Source organism: Oncorhynchus gorbuscha, unplaced genomic scaffold (assembly GCF_021184085.1).
Source record: "Oncorhynchus gorbuscha isolate QuinsamMale2020 ecotype Even-year unplaced genomic scaffold, OgorEven_v1.0 Un_scaffold_1094, whole genome shotgun sequence".
NCBI classification, from domain to species: domain Eukaryota; kingdom Metazoa; phylum Chordata; class Actinopteri; order Salmoniformes; family Salmonidae; genus Oncorhynchus; species Oncorhynchus gorbuscha.
This window is the reverse complement of record NW_025745980.1, coordinates 143,951-167,324: the sequence shown is the minus strand read 5'-3', so window position 1 is coordinate 167,324 and position 23,374 is coordinate 143,951. Positions and strand designations below refer to the sequence as shown.

The 23,374-nt window shown below is 45.6% G+C and overlaps 1 protein-coding gene across 1 annotated transcript in view; it reads right to left on the bottom strand.

Moving 5' to 3' along the window:
• LOC124021230 (oxysterol-binding protein-related protein 3-like) overlaps window positions 1-23,374 on the bottom strand; it is a 60,544-nt gene that overhangs the window by 4,484 nt on the left and 32,686 nt on the right. The window contains exons 10-20 of the mRNA XM_046336580.1: window positions 22,838-22,975; window positions 21,270-21,360; window positions 20,950-21,074; window positions 20,158-20,277; window positions 15,104-15,241; window positions 14,920-14,983; window positions 12,233-12,311; window positions 9,175-9,319; window positions 6,933-7,077; window positions 2,167-2,293; window positions 377-499 (exon numbers count right to left, since the gene is read on the bottom strand). Of these exons, the coding sequence (XP_046192536.1) occupies window positions 377-499; window positions 2,167-2,293; window positions 6,933-7,077; window positions 9,175-9,319; window positions 12,233-12,311; window positions 14,920-14,983; window positions 15,104-15,241; window positions 20,158-20,277; window positions 20,950-21,074; window positions 21,270-21,360; window positions 22,838-22,975 (1,295 nt within the window). The remainder of the gene's footprint in view (window positions 1-376; window positions 500-2,166; window positions 2,294-6,932; window positions 7,078-9,174; window positions 9,320-12,232; window positions 12,312-14,919; window positions 14,984-15,103; window positions 15,242-20,157; window positions 20,278-20,949; window positions 21,075-21,269; window positions 21,361-22,837; window positions 22,976-23,374) is intronic.

Genomic DNA, 23,374 nt, shown 5'->3' with positions numbered 1-23,374 from the left:
ACGTGTCATTTCCAAAGTCGGAATCGGGCCAAAAAGTGAATAGATCAATTGATAGCAACCGAATCTCACATTGTATCAGATGACTTCCCAAACAAAGATAACCCCATGTGCATCAGTGTCTTCCTCTGGGAGTCTACCACTTGTTTCTAGCATCGCAGAGTTATGTGTCATTATAGGTCGGTTTATACCATTGCTCATCTGTAAAAATAAATACAGCATATACTGTATAGTAAAAAAAAAAAATCCCTCAAATCAAGGAATGTCCCGCGACCCCTAGGTTGGGAACCCTTGTACTAGAGTGCTCAAAGCCTGTCTGTCAAACGGCCACGTCCGTGACAGTTTAGGCATCGCCCTGTATCCAGCTGTAGGAGTTCACCTGAAGAATGTGGGTTGATGTGTCATGGTGTTTTCCTCCAGGACTCTGCGTCTGTCTCTCTGCTGCTGTTCTATCTTCTGCTTCTGTTCCTCTGCTGCCTCTACGTTGCCCTCCTCTAGCAGCCTGGTACACACACACACACACACACACACACACACACACACACACACACACACACACACACACACACACACACACACACACACACACACACACACACACACACACACACACACACACACACACACACACACACACACACAAATGGATTCATTTGGATAAACAATAAAGCAAACCCAACTGTGTATGGTGTGATAATGGTCATTTGATGCAGTGATACATCACTGTGTATGGTGTAATACTGATCACTGTAATACGAAACTGTATTGCCAAATGCACATTTCTACATTGTTACGCCATGCTGGTCTCTACACCATGCTGGTCTCTACACCATGCTGGTCTCTACACCATGCTGGTCTCTACGCCATGCTGGTCTCTAAATCATGCTGGTCCCTACACCATGCTGGTCTCTACACCATGCTGGTCTCTACGCCATGCTGGTCTCTAAATCATGCTGGTCCCTACACCATGCTGGTCCCTACACCATGCTGGTCCCTACACCATGCTGGTCCCTACACCGTGCTGGTCTCTACACCCTGCTGGTCCCTACGCCCTGCTGGTCCCTACACCGTGCTGGTCTGCTGGTCCCTACACCATGCTGGTCCCTACACCGTGCTGGTCTCTACACCCTGCTGGTCCCTACGCCCTGCTGGTCCCTACACCGTGCTGGTCTGCTGGTCCCTACACCATGCTGGTCCCTACGCTGTGCTGGTCCCTACACCATGCTGGTCCCTACACCGTGCTGGTCTCTACACCCTGCTGGTCCCTACACCGTGCTGGTCTGCTGGTCCCTACACCATGCTGGTCCCTACGCTGTGCTGGTCCCTACACCATGCTGGTCCCTACACCGTGCTGGTCTCTACACCCTGCTGGTCCCTACGCCCTGCTGGTCCCTACACCGTGCTGGTCTGCTGGTCCCTACGCCATGCTGGTCCCTGCGCTGTGCTGGTCCCTACACCCTGCTGGTCCCTACACCCTGCTGGTCCCTACGCCATGCTGGTCTCTACACCCTGCTGGTCCCTACGCCGTGCTGGTCCCTACACCATGCTGGTCCCTACACCATGCTGGTCCCTACGCCGTGCTGGTCCCTACGCCATGCTGGTCTCTATGCCATGCTGGTCCCTACACCATGCTGGTCCCTACGCCATGCTGGTCCCTACACCATGCTGGTCCCTACGCCATGCTGGTCTCTACGCCATGCTGGTCTCTACACCATGCTGGTCCCTACACCATGCTGGTCTCTACACCATGCTGGTCTCTACACCATGCTGGTCTCTACACCATGCTGGTCCCTACACCATGCTGGTCTCTACGCCATGCTGGTCTCTACGCCATGCTGGTCCCTACACCATGCTGGTCTCTACACCATGCTGGTCTCTACACCATGCTGGTCTCTACACCATGCTGGTCTCTAAATCATGCTGGTCCCTACACCCTGCGGGCCCCTACGCCATGCTGATCCCTACGCCATGCTGGTCTCTACACCATGCTGGTCTCTACACCATGCTGGTCTCTACACCATGCTGGTCCCTACACCATGCTGGTCTCTACACCATGCTGGTCCCTACACCATGCTGGTCCCTACACCATGCTGGTCTCTAAATCATGCTGGTCCCTACATCATGCTAAGACAACGGTGTGTTACTGTACAGTAGCACTCTGTCTCTCACCTCTGGTCGAGCCGTAGCCGGGTGTCTGTGGGAGGCAGCAGCAGTTTCAGTGAAGGGTCCAGCTCATTGAGCTCCATAGCAAACTTAGTGAAGCCGTAGTACTGCTCGTGGTCAGCCGGCATGGCATCTGAGAACACACACACACACACACCAGAGACACTCTTTTACATCCCAGGGAGATGATTCTATAAACTACAGGGTAAGGAATGCCTTTTATGTAATAAGGAACAGTGGTGTAAAATACTGAAGTAAAAATACTTTGTGTATCTGTACTTTACTTCACTATTTATATTTTTGGCAACTTTTAGTTTGACACCCGAAAGTAGTCGTTATATTTTGAATGATTAGTAGCACAGAAAATGGTCCAATTCTCACACTTATCAAGAGAACATCCCTGGTCATCCCTACTGCCTCTGATCTGGGGGACTCACTAAACAGAGAACATCCCTGGTCATCCCTACTGCCTCTGATCTGGGGGACTCACTAAACAGAGAACATCCCTGGTCATCCTACTGCCTCTGATCTGGAGGACTCACTAAACAGAGAACATCCCTGGTCATCACTACTGCCTCTGATCTGGGGGACTCACTAAACAGAGAACATCCCTGGTCATCCTACTGCCTCTGATCTGGGGGACTCACTAAACAGAGAACATACCTGGTCATCCCTACTGCCTCTGATCTGGAGGACTCACTAAACAGAGAACATCCCTGGTCATCCCTACTGCCTCTGATCTGGGGGACTCACTAAACAGAGAACATCCCTGGTCATCCCTACTGCCTCTGATCTGGGGGACTCACTAAACAGAGAACATCCCTGGTCATCCCTACTGCCTCTGATCTGGGGGACTCACTAAACAGAGAACATCCCTGGTCATCCCTACTGCCTCTGATCTGGGGGACTCACTAAACAGAGAACATACCTGGTCATCCCTACTGCCTCTGATCTGGAGGACTCACTAAACAGAGAACATCCCTGGTCATCCCTACTGCCTCTGATCTGGGGGACTCACTAAACAGAGAACATCCCTGGTCATCCCTACTGCCTCTGATCTGGAGGACTCACTAAACAGAGAACATCCCTGGTCATCCGTACTGCCTCTGATCTGGGGGACTCACTAAACAGAGAACATTCCTGGTCATCCCTACTGCCTCTGATCTGGAGGACTCACTAAACAGAGAACATCCCTGGTCATCCCTACTGCCTCTGATCTGGGGGACTCACTAAACAGAGAACATCCCTGGTCATCCGTACTGCCTCTGATCTGGGGGACTCACTAAACAGAGAACATCCCTGGTCATCCCTACTGCCTCTGATCTGGGGGACTCACTAAACAGAGAACATCCCTGGTCATCCCTACTGCCTCTGATCTGGGGGACTCACTAAACAGAGAACATTCCTGGTCATCCCTACTGCCTCTGATCTGGAGGACTCACTAAACAGAGAACATTCCTGGTCATCCCTACTGCCTCTGATCTGGGGGACAAACATGCTTTGTTTTCAGATGATGTCTGAGTGTTGGAGTGTCACCCTGGCTATCCGCAAAGAAAAAAACAAGAATATTGTGCCCTCTGGTTTGCTTAATGTAAGGAATTTTATGATTTATACTTTTACTATTGATATTTAAGTATATTAGATAAATTACATTTACATACTTAATTATATTTAGAACCAAATACGGTTAAGACTTTTACTGGGTGATTTTCCCTTTTACTTTTTACTTATAGTATATTAATATTGTTTAGCTTCAGACACATATTTTTCTAAGATATTTACTGGTATAAATAAAGATACAGAGATACATTTCAAAATAGACTATATGGACAAGAAAAGGAATTATGTAAATGTGATATTTCAGTTCCAATTTTTGTAGAAAGAAAATAATAACAATAAAATAAGTGTTTTTGCTTTGTCATTATGGTGTATTATGTGTAGATTAATGTGGGGGAAAACTATTTCATTCATTTTAGAATAAGGCTGTAACGTAACAAAAAGTGGAAAAAGACAAGGGATCTGAACTGTATCTACTAGTAGAAATGAAGATAAAGACACAAGGGGTCTGAACTGTATCTACTAGTAGAAATCAAGATAAAGACACAAGGGCTCTGAACTGTATCTACTAGTAGAAATCAAGATAAAGACACAAGGGCTCTGAACTGTATCTACTAGTAGAAATCAAGATAAAGACACAAGGGCTCTGAACTGTATCTACTAGTAGAAATCAAGATAAAGACACAAGGGGTCTGAACTGTATCTACTAGTAGAAATCAAGATAAAGACACAAGGGCTCTGAACTGTATCTACTAGTAGAAATCAAGATAAAGACACAAGGGCTCTGAACTGTATCTACTAGTAGAAATCAAGATAAAGACACAAGGGGTCTGAACTGTATCTACTAGTAGAAATCAAGATAAAGACACAAGGGGTCTGAACTGTATCTACTATTAGAAATCAAGATAAAGACACAAGGGGTCTGAACTGTATCTACTATTAGAAATCAAGATAAAGACACAAGGGGTCTGAACTGTATCTACTAGTAGAAATCAAGATAAAGACACAAGGGGTCTGAACTGTATCTACTAGTAGAAATCAAGATAAAGACACAAGGGCTCTGAACTGTATCTACTAGTAGAAATCAAGATAAAGACACAAGAGGTCTGAACTGTATCTACTAGTAGAAATCAAGATAAAGACACAAGAGGTCTGAACTGTATCTACTAGTAGAAATCAAGATAAAGACACAAGGGGTCTGAACTGTATCTACTAGTAGAAATCAAGATAAAGACACAAGGGGTCTGAACTGTATCTACTAGTAGAAATCAAGATAAAGACACAAGAGGTCTGAACTGTATCTACTAGTAGAAATCAAGATAAAGACACAAGGGATCTGCACTGTATCTACTAGTAGAAATCAAGATATAAAGATAAATCAACTGTACGGATAAGAAACGTATGAATACTTCCAACTGATGGGCTCAACATGTAAAGCCCTGATCTGTAGCATGTGTAGGTCAAGACACTGGGCTCAACATGTAAAGCCCTGATCTGTAGCATGTGTAGGTCAAGACACTGGGCTCAACATGTAAAGCCCTGATCTGTAACATGTGTAGGTCAAGACACTGAGCTCAACATGTAAAGCCCTGATCTGTAGCATGTGTAGGTCAAGACACTGGGCTCAACATGTAAAGCCCTGATCTGTAGCATGTGTAGGTCAAGACACTGGGCTCAACATGTAAAGCCCTGATCTGTAGCATGTGTAGGTGAAGACACTGGGCTCAACATGTAAAGCCCTGATCTGTAGCATGTGTAGGTCAAGACACTGGGCTCAACATGTAAAGCCCTGATCTGTAGCATGTGTAGGTCAAGACACTGGGCTCAACATGTAAAGCCCTGATCTGTAGCATGTGTAGGTGAAGACACTGGGCTCAACATGTAAAGCCCTGATCTGTAGCATGTGTAGGTCAAGACACTGGGCTCAACATGTAAAGCCCTGATCTGTAGCATGTGTAGGTCAAGACACTGGGCTCAACATGTAAAGCCCTGATGTGTAGCATGTGTAGGTCAAGACACTGGGCTCAACATGTAAAGCCCTGATCTGTAACATGTGTAGGTCAAGACACTGGGCTCAACATGTAAAGCCCTGATCTGTAGCATGTGTAGGTGAAGACACTGGGCTCAACATGTAAAGCCCTGATCTGTAGCATGTGTAGGTCAAGACACTGGGCTCAACATGTAAAGCCCTGATCTGTAGCATGTGTAGGTCAAGACACTGGGCTCAACATGTAAAGCCCTGATGTGTAGCATGTGTAGGTCAAGACACTGGGCTCAACATGTAAAGCCCTGATCTGTAGCATGTGTAGGTCAAGACACTGGGCTCAACATGTAAAGCCCTGATCTGTAGCATGTGTAGGTCAAGACACTGGGCTCAACATGTAAAGCCCTGATCTGTAGCATGTGTAGGTCAAGACACTGGGCTCAACATGTAAAGCCCTGATGTGTAGCATGTGTAGGTCAAGACACTGGGCTCAACATGTAAATCCCTGATCTGTAGCATGTGTAGGTCAAGACACTGGGCTCAACATGTAAAGCCCTGATCTGTAGCATGTGTAGGTCAAGACACTGGGCTCAACATGTAAAGCCCTGATGTGTAGCATGTGTAGGTCAAGACACTGGGCTCAACATGTAAAGCCCTGATCTGTAGCATGTGTAGGTCAAGACACTGGGCTCAACATGTAAAGCCCTGATCTGTAGCATGTGTAGGTCAAGACACTGGGCTCAACATGTAAAGCCCTGATGTGTAGCATGTGTAGGTCAAGACACTGGGCTCAACATGTAAATCCCTGATCTGTAGCATGTGTAGGTCAAGACACTGGGCTCAACATGTAAAGCCCTGATCTGTAACATGTGTAGGTCAAGACACTGGGCTCAACATGTAAATCCCTGATCTGTAGCATGTGTAGGTCAAGACACTGGGCTCAACATGTAAAGCCCTGATCTGTAACATGTGTAGGTCAAGACACTGGGCTCAACATGTAAAGCCCTGATCTGTAACATGTGTAGGTCAAGACACTGGGCTCAACATGTAAAGCCCTGATCTGTAGCATGTGTAGGTCAAGACACTGGGCTCAACATGTAAAGCCCTGATGTGTAACATGTGTTGGTCAAGACACTGGGCTCAACATGTAAAGCCCTGATCTGTAACATGTGTTGGTCAAGACACTGGGCTCAGTATAACAGGTTCAGGCTGTTAGTACAATCATACATACTGGCTCTCCAGATGCAGGTGGCAGAGGGGGGGTCTCCACAGTACACCCCCTCATTCCACTTCCCAAACAGTCTGTGGATGACCTTCCCCTTGTGGTCTGTGATGGTGCCCTCCACCTCGTTAACACTTGAGTTCCAGTACTTGGCCTGTACACAGGGAGGAATGCAAAACATTGTTATTGAATATCAAGCCCTGGCCAAAATATTACTTAGAAAAAATTGACTATCTAGAACCTTAAAGGGTTCTTCGGCTGTCCCCATAGGAGAACCCTTTTTGGTTCCATGGTTCCATTTCCACAGAGGGTTTTACATAGAACCCAAAAGGGTTCAACCTGGAACCCAAAAGGGTTCTACCTAGAACCAAAAAGGGTTCTACCTGGAACCCAAAAGGGTTCAACCTGGAACCCAAAAGGGTTCTACCTAGAACCAAAAAGGGTTCTCCTATGGGGAAAGCTGAAGAACCCTTTGAAACCCTTTTTCTAAGAGTGTATAGGGAATAGGGTTCCGATCTATGAGTCACTCTGGGTAAGAAGAGTCATAATAGATCTTTATTTTCATCTTCATATACCAGCCAGTAGATGGCAGTGTTGAGTTATATATGTTCAAACGCAACATACTGAACCAGTAGAGTACAGTAGTTTACAATGAGAACCACTGAGGAGATGAGGGGACAGGAGAAGAGAGGAGAGGAGAAAGGAGAGAGATGAGAGAGGAAAGAGGAGAGAGGGGAGAGATAAGAGGGGTGAGAGGAGAGATGAGAGAGAGATGAGAGGAGAAAGAGGAGAGATGAGAGGAGAGATGAGATAGGATAGAGGGGAGAGGGGAAAGAGGAGTGGGGAGAGGAGAGAGGGTATAGATGAGAGAGGAGAGGGGAGAGTGGAGAGGAGAGAGGAAAGAGGAGAGGACAGCATCGTAGAGGACAGGAGAGGACAGGAGAGAGGAGAGGACAGGACAGTAGAGGACAGGAAAGAGGAGAGGGGTGAGAGGAGAGATGAGAGAGGAGAGGGGAGAGGGGAGAGGAGAGAGGAAAGAGGAGAGGAGAGAGGAGAGAGGAAAGAGGAGAGAGGAGAGAGGAGAGAGGAAAGAGGAGAGAGGAGAGAGGAGAGAGGAGAGAGGAGAGAGGAAAGAGGAGAGAGGAGAGAGGAGAGAGGAGAGAGGAAAGAGGAGAGAGGAGAGAGGAGAGAGGAAAGAGGAGAGAGGAGAGAGGAGAGAGGAGAGAGGAGAGAGGAAAGAGGAGAGAGGAGAGAGGAGAGAGGAGAGAGGAGAGGTTATATTGTATAATAAGTCTTGACCTGGCATCCTTCTACACTGCAGTAGACCTTTCAACTCCTCAGAGAGTGTGTGTGTGTGTGTGTGTGTAACAAAGTTTTGACTAATTTAAGCTTTTAACAACCCTTTCACCAATCCGCATCACTTATAAAGAAGCATTTCCACTCAGCTTGTGTGGGAGCAAATATAACACATAGACAAATGCATAAGATGTATAGAATAGCTGAACACTAAAAACAGACTACATGAAGGGAAGGTGACACAGGTGCTAGGATAGCTGGACATACCAAGGCCAGAGGGATATACAAAGGAGGGGGTCAGTCAAATGACTAACTGATGACCAATAGACATAGTTCGCATATTTTTAGGAACATATTGAGCTAAGTGCAGAGCCAAAACATAGGGCTGTAAAATAGAGGAATGTATAGTATTTTTAGTATAGCTGGACACGCTAGAAACTGAGGAGACACAGTCTGCTGATCTTAGATAATACACAAACAAAAGAATGCATTTAGTTAAGTGCAGGAACAGTAAGGGTCTTGTCATCCTTATAATCTGATGGAAAGCAGGTATGGGGCGTTAATTGAGCTGAACAAGCAGGATGCACAGATTGGAATGTAAACTCATTTTGCATGTGGGATGGGCTCATATGCAATATGTGGATAAATACTGGAGCCCGGGCTCTGGAAAAGCGGTGTGTTCCACGGACCATCCCGGCTTGCTATACTCTTGTATTAAAAGCCGAATTGATTTCACAAGTTCTGTAATGCGTTTTATTTGATCCGATTCTCCACGACACTTGTAGCTTTCCAGTGTCCAGTTAGACTGGAGAGTGGCTGGATATCTCTCACTGAAAAGCAGCTTTATTACTGCCATGGCCAGGGGGGACTCACACACCCAGATACTGACTGCTCTAAATATCAGGTTAAACAGGTGGAATATCCCCTCCGGTTTATACACCCCCCCGTCTCTCACCTTGATGAAGGTGACCTTACACTGGCAGATATCAGTGCTGGTGTTCCTGATGGAGATCTCTCCGTAGTGTTCTATCCAGCGCTGCCCACTCAGGATGTTGTGGATGCAGGACGTGACCTTGTTCCACTCATAGTGGTCCCCAAACCTGCAGGACGGGGAGAGGGCGTGTCACAATAGGTTTGTGTTTCAGTGTGTGTGTGTGTGTGTGTGTGTGTGTGTGTGTGTGTGTGTGTGTGTGTGTGTGTGTGTGTGTGTGTGTGTGTGTGTGTGTGTGTGTGTGTGTGTGTGCGCATGAGATAAGACGCAGGTCACTGTATAAAACAACAAAAGTACCTTTAATAGAATTAAATCAGTTTATCAGTCTATTATCAGTCTGTTATCAGTCTATTATCAGTCTGTTATCAGTCTATTATCAGTCTGTTATCAGTCTGTTATCAGTCTATTATCAGTCTGTTATCCGTCTATTATCAGTCTATTATCAGTCTATTATCAGTCTGTTATCAGTTTGTTATCAGTCTGTTATCCGTCTATTATCAGTCTGTTATCAGTCTGTTATCAGTCTGTTATCCGTCTATATTATCCATCTATTATCAGTCTGTTATCCGTCTATTATCAGTCTATTATCAGTTTGTTATCAGTCTGTTATCAGTCTATTATCAGTCTGTTATCAGTCTGTTATCAGTCTATTATCAGTCTGTTATCCGTCTATTATCAGTATATCAGTCTATTATCAGTCTGTTATCAGTCTGTTATTAGTTTGCTATCAGTCTGTTATCAGTCTATTATCAGTCTGTTAATAGTCTGTTATCCGTCTATTATCAGTCTGTTATCAGTTTGTTATCAGTCTGTTATCAGTTTGTTATCAGTCTGTTATCCGTCTATATTATCCGTCTATTATCAGTCTGTTATCCGTCTATTATCAGTCTATTATCAGTCTGTTATTAGTTTGTTATCAGTCTGTTATCAGTCTATTATCAGTCTGTTATCAGTCTATTATCAGTCTGTTATCAGTCTGTTATCAGTCTGTTATCCGTCTATTATCAGTCTATTATCAGTCTGTTATCAGTCTGTTATCAGTCTATTATCAGTCTGTTATCAGTCTGTTATCAGTCTATTATCAGTCTGTTATCAGTCTATTATCAGTCTGTTATCAGTCTGTTATCAGTCTATTATCAGTCTGTTATCAGTCTGTTATCAGTCTATTATCAGTCTGTTAATAGTCTGTTATCCGTCTATTATCAGTCTGTTATCAGTTTGTTATCAGTCTGTTATCAGTTTGTTATCAGTCTGTTATCCGTCTATATTATCCGTCTATTATCAGTCTGTTATCCGTCTATTATCAGTCTATTATCAGTCTGTTATTAGTTTGTTATCAGTCTGTTATCAGTCTATTATCAGTCTGTTATCAGTCTATTATCAGTCTGTTATCAGTCTGTTATCAGTCTGTTATCCGTCTATTATCAGTCTATTATCAGTATATCAGTCTATTATCAGTCTATTATCAGTCTATTATCAGTCTATTATCAGTCTGTTATTAGTTTGTTATCAGTCTGTTATCCATCTATTATCAGTCTGTTATCAGTCTGTTATCAGCCTACTATCAGTCTATTATCAGTATATCAGTCTGTTATCAGTCTATTATCAGTATATCAGTCTATTATCAGTCTGTTATCCGTCTATTATCAGTCTGTTATCAGTCTATCAGTCTTTATCAGTCCGTTATCAGTCGTATTACTATACTATCAGTATGTTATCAGTCTGTTATCAGTCTACTATCAGTCTATTATCAGTATATCAGAATATTATCAATCAGTTATCAGTCTATTATCAGTCTATTATCAGACTATCATTCTATCATCAGTCTCTATCAATCCATTATCAGTCTATATTATCAGTCTATCATCAGTCTATTATCAGTCTTATCAGTTTGTTATCAGTCTACTATCAGTCTACTATCAGTCTATTATCAGTCTGTTATCAGTCTGTTATCAGTCTATTATCCGTATATTATCAGACTATCATTCTATCATCAGTCTCTATCAATCCATTATCAGTCTATATTATCAGTCTATCATCAGTCTATCAGTCTATTATCAGTCTATTATCTATTTGAGTGATATCTGGACATTGACAAACAGGTTTGGGGGTCTGGTTGAACCATGGATGTAGTGGCTAGTTGGTCAGTAAGGGGGGTCTGGTTGGACCATGGATGTAGTGGCTAGTTGGTCAGTAAGGGGGGTCTGGTTGGACCATGGAGACAGTGGCTAGTTGGTCAGTAAGGGGTGTCTGGTTGGACTATGGATGTAGTGGCTAGTTGGTCAGTAAGGGGGTCTGGTGGGACCATGGATGTAGTGGCTAGTTGGTCAGTAAGGGGGTCTGGTGGGACCATGGAGACAGTGGCTAGTTGGTCAGTAAGGGGGGTCTGTTGGGACCATGGATGTAGTGGCTAGTTGGTCAGTAAGGGGTGTCTGGTTGGACCATGGAGACAGTGGCTAGTTGGTCAGTAAGGGGGGTCTGGTGGGACCATGGATGTAGTGGCTAGTTGGTCAGTAAGTGTGGTCTGGTTGGACCATGGATGTAGTGGCTAGTTGGTCAGTAAGGGGGGTCTGGTTGGACCATGGAGACAGTGGCTAGTTGGTCAGTAAGGGGGTCTGGTTGGACCATGGAGACAGTGGCTAGTTGGTCAGTAAGGGGGTCTGGTTGGACCATGGAGACAGTGGCTAGTTGGTCAGTAAGGGGGGTCTGGTTGGACCATGGATGTAGTGGCTAGTTGGTCAGTAAGGGGGGGTCTGGTTGGACCATGGATGTAGTGGCTAGTTGGTCAGTAAGGGGGGTCTGGTTGGAACATGGATGTAGTGGCTAGTTGGTCAGTAAGGGTGGTCTGGTTGGACCATGGATGTAGTGACTAGTTGGTCAGTAAGGGGGGTCTGGTGGGACCATGGAGACAGTGGCTAGTTGGTCAGTAAGGGTGGTCTGGTTGGACCATGGATGTAGTGACTAGTTGGTCAGTAAGGGTGGTCTGGTAGAGTGAGATTGAGAGGGACCGTAAAGCACTCACCCTGGCAGCATCACATGGGTGGTGCCCACAGGAACTATTTCCATAGACTTCCCCCAGAACTTGTTTTTCCACCTTATGTCTAAAGACGTCACAGGAAAGACAACAGCAGGGTTAGTGCATCCAAGAGGAACAGCCTCCAGCTTTAGACTAATAGCTAGTATGGTTGGTTAGGGCCTCCAGCTTTAGACTAATAGCTGGTATGGTTGGTTGGGGACTCCAGCTTTAGACTAATAGCTGGTATGGTTGGTTAGGGACTCCAGCTTTAGACTAATAGCTAGTATGGTTGGTTAGGGCCTCCAGCTTTAGACTAATAGCTGGTATGGTTGGTTGGGGACTCCAGCTTTAGACTAATAGCTGGTATGGTTGGTTAGGGACTCCAGCTTTAGACTAATAGCTAGTATGGTTGGTTAGGGCCTCCAGCTTTAGACTAATAGCTGGTATGGTTGGTTGGGGACTCCAGCTTTAGACTAATAGCTGGTATGGTTGGTTAGGGACTCCAGCTTTAGACTAATAGCTAGTATGGTTGGTTAGGGCCTCCAGCTTTAGACTAATAGCTGGTATGGTTGGTTGGGGACTCCAGCTTTAGACTAATAGCTGGTATGGTTGGTTAGGGACTCCAGCTTTAGACTAATAGCTAGTATGGTTGGTTAGGGCCTCCAGCTTTAGACTAATAGCTGGTATGGTTGGTTGGGGACTCCAGCTTTAGACTAATAGCTGGTATGGTTGGTTAGGGACTCCAGCTTTAGACTAATAGCTAGTATGGTTGGTTAGGGACTCCAGCTTTAGACTAATAGCTGGTATGGTTGGTTAGGGACTCCAGCTTTAGACTAATAGCTAGTATGGTTGGTTAGGGACTCCAGCTTTAGACTAATAGCTGGTATGGTTGGTTGGGGACTCCAGCTTTAGACTAATAGCTGGTATGGTTGGTTAGGGACTCCAGCTTTAGACTAATAGCTAGTATGGTTGGTTAGGGCCTCCAGCTTTAGACTAATAGCTGGTATGGTTGGTTAGGGACTCCAGCTTTAGACTAATAGCTGGTATGGTTGGTTGGGGACTCCAGCTTTAGACTAATAGCTGGTATGGTTGGTTGGGGACTCCAGCTTTAGACTAATAGCTGGTATGGTTGGTTAGGGACTCCAGCTTTAGACTAATAGCTGGTATGGTTGGTTGGGGACTCCAGCTTTAGACTAATAGCTGGTATGGTTGGTTAGGGACTCCAGCTTTAGACTAATAGCTAGTATGGTTGGTTAGGGCCTCCAGCTTTAGACTAATAGCTGGTTTGGTTGGTTAGGGACTCCAGCTTTAGACTAATAGCTGGTATGGTTGGTTGGGGACTCCAGCTTTAGACTAATAGCTGGTATGGTTGGTTGGGGACTCCAGCTTTAGACTAATAGCTGGTATGGTTGGTTAGGGACTCCAGCTTTAGACTAATAGCTGGTATGGTTGGTTGGGGACTCCAGCTTTAGACTAATAGCTGGTATGGTTGGTTAGGGACTCCAGCTTTAGACTAATAGCTGGTTTGGTTGGTTAGGGACTCCAGCTTTAGACTAATAGCTGGTATGGTTGGTTAGGGACTCCAGCTTTAGACTAATAGCTGGTATGGTTGGTTGGGGACTCCAGCTTTAGACTAATAGCTGGTATGGTTGGTTGGGGACTCCAGCTTTAGACTAATAGCTAGTATGGTTGGTTAGGGACTCCAGCTTTAGACTAATAGCTAGTATGGTTGGTTAGGGCCTCCAGCTTTAGACTAATAGCTGGTATGGTTGGTTGGGGACTCCAGCTTTAGACTAATAGCTAGTATGGTTGGTTAGGGACTCCAGCTTTAGACTAATAGCTGGTATGGTTGGTTGGGGACTCCAGCTTTAGACTAATAGCTAGTATGGTTGGTTAGGGACTCCAGCTTTAGACTAATAGCTAGTATGGTTGGTTAGGGCCTCCAGCTTTAGACTAATAGCTGGTTTGGTTGGTTAGTGCCTCCAGCTTTAGACTAATAGCTAGTATGGTTGGTTAGGGCCTCCAGCTTTAGACTAATAGCTGGTATGGTTGGTTAGGGACTCCAGCTTTAGACTAATAGCTGGTATGGTTGGTTAGGGCCTCCAGCTTTAGACTAATAGCTGGTATGGTTGGTTAGGGACTCCAGCTTTAGACTAATAGCTGGTATGGTTGGTTAGGGACTCCAGCTTTAGACTAATAGCTGGTATGGTTGGTTAGGGACTCCAGCTTTAGACTAATAGCTGGTATGGTTGGTTAGGGACTCCAGCTTTAGACTAATAGCTGGTATGGTTGGTTAGGGCCTAAAGCTTTAGACTAGCTGTAATAGCTGGTATGGTTAAGACCAGTGATCCGCGTGGTCAGGAAAATCTCTTGCCCCTAGTTATAAACCCAGTGTCTGTTGTCAGGTGAAAGGGTGTGTATCAGGTGAAAGGGTGAGTATCAGGTGAAAGGGTGAGTATCAGGTGAAAGGGTGAGTATCAGGTGAAAGGGTGAGTATCAGGTGAAAGGGTGTGTATCAGGTGAAAGGGTGAGTATCAGGTGAAAGGGTGAATATCAGGTGAAAGGGTGAGTATCAGGTAAAAGTGAGTATCAGGTGAAAGGGTGAGTATCAGGTGAAAGGGTGAATATCAGGTGAAAGGGTGAATATCAGGTGAAAGGGTAATAGTTTGTAGAGGACCATGGTGTTGACTTACCTTGCCAGAATATGTAGTTTTTAGAGTCAGCGTGGCATGCTGATATAGGTGGGTGATGGCTGACCTGAGAACAGAGATAAAGAATGGCAGGCTTGTACTTGATGGATCAAACCCTATGAATTATTCAGATGTGGGACAAATACTTCCAGGTCATATTTAGGACATGTGGGTCTGTGTACAGTACCTGTTCTGCTACAAATCGGAGGCCCTTGTCGGGGCGGTCACACTCATAGGTCTCCCCCAGGACCGGGTTGAAGGGCTTCCCTCCCGCTCGGTGGTAGCTGGACGCGTACCCCGACACTGCAAACGTGGCTATGTACACCTACAGACAGTTGACAGCACCGGTCAGTTCATTACTCTTCTGTTCAAGTATCAGTCATCAGCACATTCTAATGGCCATCATCAGTAACACTTGAGCAGGATAACAGACAGACAGACAGACAGACAGACAGACAGACAGACAGACAGACAGACAGACAGACAGACAGACAGACAGACAGACAGACAGACAGACAGACAGACAGACAGACAGACAGACAGACAGACAGACAGACAGACAGACAGACAGACAGACAGACAGACAGACAGACAGACAGACAGACAGACAGACAGACAGACAGACAGACAGACAGACAGACAGTAGTTAGTCAAAACACAGATCAACCCAAGAATGACATCATGACAGTTTTTATGGACGGCAGAAAGTGCAAAGTGGAACCATAGAGTTGGATAGAGGACTTGGCCCAAAGCCTGTTTCAGCCCTCAATGGCGCTGTCTGTGCTATCTCCATTCTCCAAAGACGACCCGAGCCGGATATTAGCCCTCTGGTACATCTCTATGAGATAAGAGGTCGTCCCACCATAATTACCCCTGGGGTCCGCAGGAGAACTGTTTGTAGTGAGTTTGTGTCCAATGGACCATTCAATAACCCTTCATTCTAACATCTGATCATTGCTGGTGAAATTCCCATTCAATTTCCCACATATATAGATATAATTGGGCTCCCGAGTGGCGCAGCATCTCAGTTCTAGTGCTGTCACTACAGACCCTGGTTCAATTCCAGGCTGTATCACAACTGGCCGTGATTGGGAGACCCATAGGGCGGTGCACAATTGGCCCAGTGTCGTCCGGGGTAGGGTTTGGTCATTGTAAATGAGAATTTGTTCTTAACTGACTTTTCTAGTTAAATTAATAAAACGTAAATCATTTCCTCTCCATTTGAGTAGAATGGGCCTGATGACCTCAGTAATGTGAAACTGAATGGGAGAGGCTGTGTCCAAATGGAACTCTATTTAGTGCACTACTTTTAATCACGGCCCATAGGGAATAGGGTGTCATTTGAGAGGAAGCCAGAATGGCTGGCTGACTGAGTGGATGCTGTCTGGATCTGGATGTCTCCTCTGATAGGCCACACTGGGCCACACTGGGAAAAAGCACTCATCATCATCATCATCATCATCACCATCTCCTCCACTCCACAAAGACCCTGATGGGACATCTGTCTTCATCTGCCTGCTGCCTCTCCTCTTCAACGCAGACTACAGCCGTCTTCAGCTGACTCACCTCTTCAACACAGATTAGAGCTGTCTTCAGCTGCCTCTCCTCTTCAACACAGATTAGAGCTGTCTTCAGCTGACTCACCTCTTCAACACAGATTAGAGCTGTCTTCAGCTGCCTCTCCTCTTCAACACAGATTAGAGCTGTCTTCAGTTGCCTCTCCTCTTCAACACAGATTACAGCTGTCTTCATCTGCCTACTACTGTTTATTTTCAACACAGATTAGAGCTGTCTTCAGATGCCTCTCCTCTTCAACACAGACTACAGCTGTCTTCAGATGACTCACCTCTTCAACACAGATTAGAGCTGTCTTCAGCTGCCTCTCCTCTTCAACACAGATTAGAGCTGTCTTCAGCTGCCTCTCCTCTTCAACACAGATTAGAGCTGTCTTCAGCTGCCTCTCCTCTTCAACACAGATTAGAGCTGTCTTCAGATGCCTCTCCTCTTCAACACAGACTACAGCTGTCTTCAGCTGACTCACCTCTTCAACACAGATTAGAGCTGTCTTCAGCTGCCTCTCCTCTTCAACACAGATTAGAGCTGTCTTCAGCTGCCTCTCCTCTTCAACACAGATTACAGCTGTCTTCATCTGCCTACTACTGTTTATTTTCAACACAGATTAGAGCTGTCTTCAGATGCCTCTCCTCTTCAACACAGACTACAGCTGTCTTCAGATGACTCACCTCTTCAACACAGATTAGAGCTGTCTTCAGCTGCCTCTCCTCTTCAACACAGATTAGAGCTGTCTTCAGCTGCCTCTCCTCTTCAACACAGATTACAGCTGTCTTCATCTGCCTACTACTGTTTATTTTCAACACAGATTAGAGCTGTCTTCAGATGCCTCTCCTCTTCAACACAGACTACAGCTGTCTTCAGATGACTCACCTCTTCAACACAGATTAGAGCTGTCTTCAGCTGCCTCTCCTCTTCAACACAGATTAGAGCTGTCTTCAGCTGCCTCTCCTCTTCAACACAGATTACAGCTGTCTTCATCTGCCTACTACTGTTTATTTTCAACACAGATTAGAGCTGTCTTCAGCTGTCTGCTACTTCTCCTCTTTAACACAGATTATAGTTGCAAAATTCCCAGGTTTTTCAGAAATCTTCAACAACTGTGTGATGTCATCTACCATATGAGTATATGTACTGAGCTGTACCAAGGAGGTGCATCCCTGAAGAGTCCCAGGGCTCCATCCTTGGTCCTTATCATTCAGCCTCTACATCAACAACCTTTCTTCAATGTGAAAGGGAGTGGACACCCACATGTATGCTGATGATACTGTCCTTTACACCTGTGGTAATCTCAGAAACCCGAGAACTAAAACCATGCGTAATTGCGTCAGTTGTGTTAAATCAGTGTTTCCCAAACTAAGTCCTGGGGACACCAAGAAGCGTACATTTAGTCATTACCCTTGCACTATAGTGCTGATTCAAATAATCAAAGCTTGATGATGAGTTGGTTGTTTGAATCTGCTGTGTAGCGCCTGGGGAAAAAACTAAATGTGCACACAGGGGGGGCCAAGGAGGACTGGGTTTGGGAGCAGCTTGTAATTAAACTAACACAAGTACTGTACCTCTGTCTGTAACTAATGCTTAGCTATTGATTAATGTAGCATTACTGTACCTCTGTCTGTAACTAATGGTTAGCTATTGATTAATGTAGCACTACTGTACGTCTGTCTGTAACTAATGGTTAGCTATTGATTAATGTAGCACTACTGTACCTCTGTCTGTAACTAATGGTTAGCTATTGATTAATGTAGCATTACTGTACCTCTGTCTGTAACTAATGGTTAGCTATTGATTAATGTAGCACTACTGTACGTCTGTCTGTAACTAATGGTTAGCTATTGATTAATGTAGCATTACTGTACCTCTGTCTGTAACTAATGCCTAGCTATTGATTGATGTAGCATTACTGTACCTCTGTCTGCAACTAATGGTTAGCTATTGATTCATGTAGCATTACTGTACCTCTGTCTGTAACTAATGGTTAGCTATTGATTCATGTAGCATTACTGTACCTCTGTCTGTAACTAATGGTTAGCTATTGATTAATGTAGCATTACTGTACCTCTGTCTGTAACTAATGCCTAGCTATTGATTGATGTAGCATTACTGTATCTCTGTCTGTAACTAATGGTTAGCTATTGATTAATGTATCATTACTGTACCTCTGTCTGTAACTAATGCCTAGCTATTGATTGATGTTTGGCTCTGCCTGCTGATAATGCAGTGAGAGGAGGAAGAGAACACACAATCATAGCGATGATCCATGAGGTGAACTAGAGAAATGGGCTGAGGTGTCAATAAATACATGCTGCATCCCAAATAGCACCCTATTCCCAAGTGCACTACTTTTGACCAGAGGCTTAATGGGTATAGGGAGCCATTTGGAACGCAGCCTGTATTTACTGACACCTCTGCCCTTTTCTCTAGTTCACCTCATGTATCATCGCTATGACGCCCACTTCTCTGACAAACTGACAAACTCCACTCAACTTCTATTGGTCAGGGAGTCTGGAAGCTGTGGGTCTAGTTCTGGTCCTTCACACTGAGCTACTGCAGCCGGTAACCCACATTCATCATTTCAAATGGAACAAACGCTCTGCAGGAAATATATTCCACACAGATTTATTACCGCAGTGAGGTCCCATGTCTTCAAAGGCTTTCATCAAATGTCTCTCGCTTTAGGGAAACTGGTCAGTGAATACAAAGTGCCATCAAATCAGCGAAGTGCTGATCCTAAATCCTCAATCCATTTAGTAGTCCTATACAATTGCTGACAAACAATAATATGCACAAAAGCAGAAAACCAAACAGATCATTTGTACCAAGTCATTTAAAACAGAGCGAGCCGAGGCACACTACTGGCTACAGCCGAAGTGTCCAATCAGGATCTAGTCAGTGGGAATGAAATGTCATTTCTCATCAAATGTCCATAGGACATTACAGCACTACCGTGAAGAGTGTGTATAATTCAGAAGGGGTCTTGTGTGCTCAGATGTGTGAATCTGTTCGGTGTGTGTGTGTGTGTGTACACATCCCCTCTCACCATGCGTTCAAAGGGGTCCTGTGTGTGTGTGTGTGTGTGTGTGTGTGTGTGTGTGTGTGTGTGTGTGTGTGTGTGTGTGTGTGTGTGTGTGTGTGTGTGTGTGTGTACACATCCCCTCTCACCATGCGTTCAAAGGGGTCCTGTGTGTGTGTGTGTGTGTGTGTGTGTGTGTGTGTGTGTGTGTGTGTGTGTGTGTGTGTGTGTGTGTGTGTGTGTGTGTGTGTGTGTGTGTACACATCCGCTCTCACCATGCGTTCAAAGGGGTCCTGTGTGTGTGTGTGTGTGTGTGTGTGTACACATCCGCTCTCACCATGCGTTCAAAGGGGTCCTGTGTGTGTGTGTGTGTGTGTGTGTGTACACATCCCCTCTCACCATGCGTTCAAAGGGGTCCTGTGTGTGTGTGTGTGTGTGTGTGTGTGTGTGTGTGTGTGTGTGTGTGTGTGTGTGTGTGTGTGTGTGTGTGTGTGTGTGTGTGTGTGTGTACACATCCCCTCTCACCATGCGTTCAAAGGGGTCCTGTGTGTGTGTGTGTGTGTGTGTGTGTGTGTGTGTGTGTGTGTGTGTGTGTGTGTGTGTGTGTGTGTGTGTGTGTGTGTGTGTGTGTGTGTGTACACATCCGCTCTCACCATGCGTTCAAAGGGGTCCTGTGTGTCAGCAGCTCTGTCCAGCAGCTCGCTGTACTCCAGCTCCTCACACAGTCTCTGCAGGGTGTTGAGGGGCTCGTTCAGCTGAACAGGCATAGCCACCTGAATAATCATAAGAACACATTTACACAGCAATCACAAAGACACATTTGGTCACCTTCATAAGAAAACAAATGTAGTAATTGTGTAATAATGTCACGTAAACCAAATAGAATAATGTAAGTAAAATAATAAGACATTTAGTAATGTTTAGAGCTCTACGTAGGCAGAGACAAATCACAAACACAACAAAAAACCAACACAATAGACAGAAATAAACCAACACAGGAGACAGAAATAAACCAACACAGGAGACAGAAATAAACCAACACATTAGACAGAAATAAACCAACACAGGAGACAGAAATAAACCAACACAATAGACAGAAATAAACCAACACAGTAGACAGAAATAAACCAACACATTAGACAGAAATAAACCAACACAGTAGACAGAAATAAACCAACACAGGAGACAGAAATAAACCAACACAGTAGACAGAAATAAACCAACACAGTAGACAGAAATAAACCAACACAGTAGACAGAAATAAACCAACACATTAGACAGAAATAAACCAACACAGGAGACAGAAATAAACCAACACAGTAGACAGAAATAAACCAACACATTAGACATAAATAAACCAACACAGGAGACAGAAATAAACCAACACAGTAGACAGAAATAAACCAACACAGGAGACAGAAATACAGCTATAAGTCCATGGATACCTTGGAGAGGTCTTTCCCTATGTTGTTCTTAAGGATGTTCCATAGACTGATGTTACTGGTGTTAGGGCTGGCCGACGGGAGGCACGACCTGCGTCTTCTCAGAAGGGCCCCGTTCTCTTCACAGCCTGGAGGGTGGAGGGTTATGATCAGGATATTAGTGGTCATAACTACTGTATGTCAATACGTAACCAGGAAAACAAGTCCCAAATTGCACCCTATCGTACTAGTGTTGAACAGAGCTATGAGCCCCGGTCAACAGGAGTGCATTATACTGGGAATAGGGCGCCACTTGAAACACACATGGTAAAGTGTCCCTTTACCCGAGTTAGGTCTCTCCGTCTCGTTGCTGAAGTTGTCCATGGAGATGTTGTCGCTGACGTTGTCACTGATGTATGAGTCATCATCAGAGGCCTGCAGGATAAAGAATAAATCCCAGATTATCATTGGTGGTCAAATATACCTTTTTTACAGCGCCCACCTGAGAGATGCAAGAACCAGGAAACAGGAAGCTGTCAGGTCCCTTTCAACATCCTGTCACAACATATGGGAACATCCTAAATGGTGCCCCATTCCCCATGGGTCCTGGTCAAAACGGTGCCCTAAATAGGGAATAGGATGCCATTTGGGATGCATTCAGTGGGTTTGAGAATGGAGGGGGAAGGAGACGGTCGGTCCCAGAGAAGACACTGACTACACCTCAGCTCCTCTCCTCTCTGCAGTAAGGGTATGTTATTTTTAGATGGGGGTAATTCACTTTCACACAGGAACAGAAAACATAGTGAACATGTCCTGTAGCTCAGAGCTCTGACTGGAGGTGCCTCATTAAGTCTGAAGCCAGAAGTGGGTCCAGACAAAATATCCTCCAGTTCTCTGACTGTTACTCCTCTCTTCACCTCTTCCCTCCTCATCCCCCCCTCTCCTCTTTTTCATCCTCTCTCTCTCCTCCTCATCCCCCTCCCTCCTCTCTTTCTCCTCCTCCCTCTTCATCCCCCTCCCTCCTCTTTTTCATCTCTCTCTCTCCTCCTCATCCCCCTCCCTCCTCTCTTTCCTCCTCTCTTTCTCCTCCTCCCTCTTCATCCCCCTCCCTCCTCTCTTTCTCCTCCTCCCTCCTCCTCCCCTCTCTCCTCTTTTTCATCTCTCCTCTCTCTCTCTCTCTCTCTCTCTCTCTCTCTCTCTCTCTCTCTCTCTCTCTCTCTCTCTCTCTCTCTCTCTCTCTCTCTCCTCCTCATCCCCCTCCCTCCTCTCTTTCCTCCTCTCTTTCTCCTCCTCCCTCTTCATCCCCCTCCCTCCTCTCTTTCTCCTCCTCCCTCTTCATCCCCCTCCCTCCTCTCTTTCCTCCTCTCTCTCCTCCTCCCTCCTCATCCCCCTCCCTCCTCTCTCTCACCTCTTCCCTCCTCATCCCCCTCCCTCCTCTCTCTCTCCTCCTCCCTCCTCATCCCCCTCCTTCCTCTCCCTCCTCATTCCCCTCGCTCCTCAATACCCTCCCTCCTCATTCCCCTCCCTCCTCATTCCCCTCCCTCCTCATCCCCCTCCCTCCTCTATCCTCATCCTCCCTCCTCCTCTATCCTCATCTTCCTCCCTCCTCCTCTATCCTCATCTTCCTCCCTCTCCTCCTCATCCTCTCTCCTCCTCCTCCCTCCTCATCTTCCTCATCCCCCTCCCTCCTCATTCCCCTCCCTCCTCATCCCCCTCCCTCCTCTATCCTCATCCTCCCTCTCCTCCTCATAGCCTCCCCTTGCTCCTCTTCCTCCTTCTCCTCCCCCTCCCTCCCTCCCTGTCCTCCTATCCCTCCACCCCTCCTTCCTCCTCCCGCTCCCTCCTCCTCTCCTCCTCCAGTATTGACTGGTTTCAACAGCAGAGAGAGAGAGCAGCGAGGTCAGACACTGACCTCGTTTTCTGAGGAGCTGGCAGACAGTAGAACCTCCTGAGCATCAAAGAACTCTGATAGAGACTCTGTGATGGATGCTCTGCTCTCATTGGACGCCTGGTGAACTAGGGGGTGGGATCCATCGGTGGAGTCTTGCTTCTAATAAGAGGAGAACATAATGTCAGTTAGGTTTAGGCTTAGATTAATTAATTTAGGTTTAGGCTCAGATTAATTCAGCTAGGTTTAGGCTTAGATTAATTTGAACTCATTCTCCTGTTACTGTCTGAAACAATAAACCATGATTAAACATGTACATTTCCAAAGAAGTGTGTGAATTGAACACACTGTGTGAATTGAACACACTGTGTGAATTGAACACACTGTGTGAATTGAACACACATAAAGGTTGTGTCTCAAATGTACCTTATTCCTGTTATAGGGCAGTACTGTTGACCAGGGCCCAGAGGGGGACCCAGACAGTACTGTTGACCAGGACCCAGACAGTACTGTTGACCAGGGCCCAGAGGGGGACCCAGACAGTACTGTTGACCAGGACCC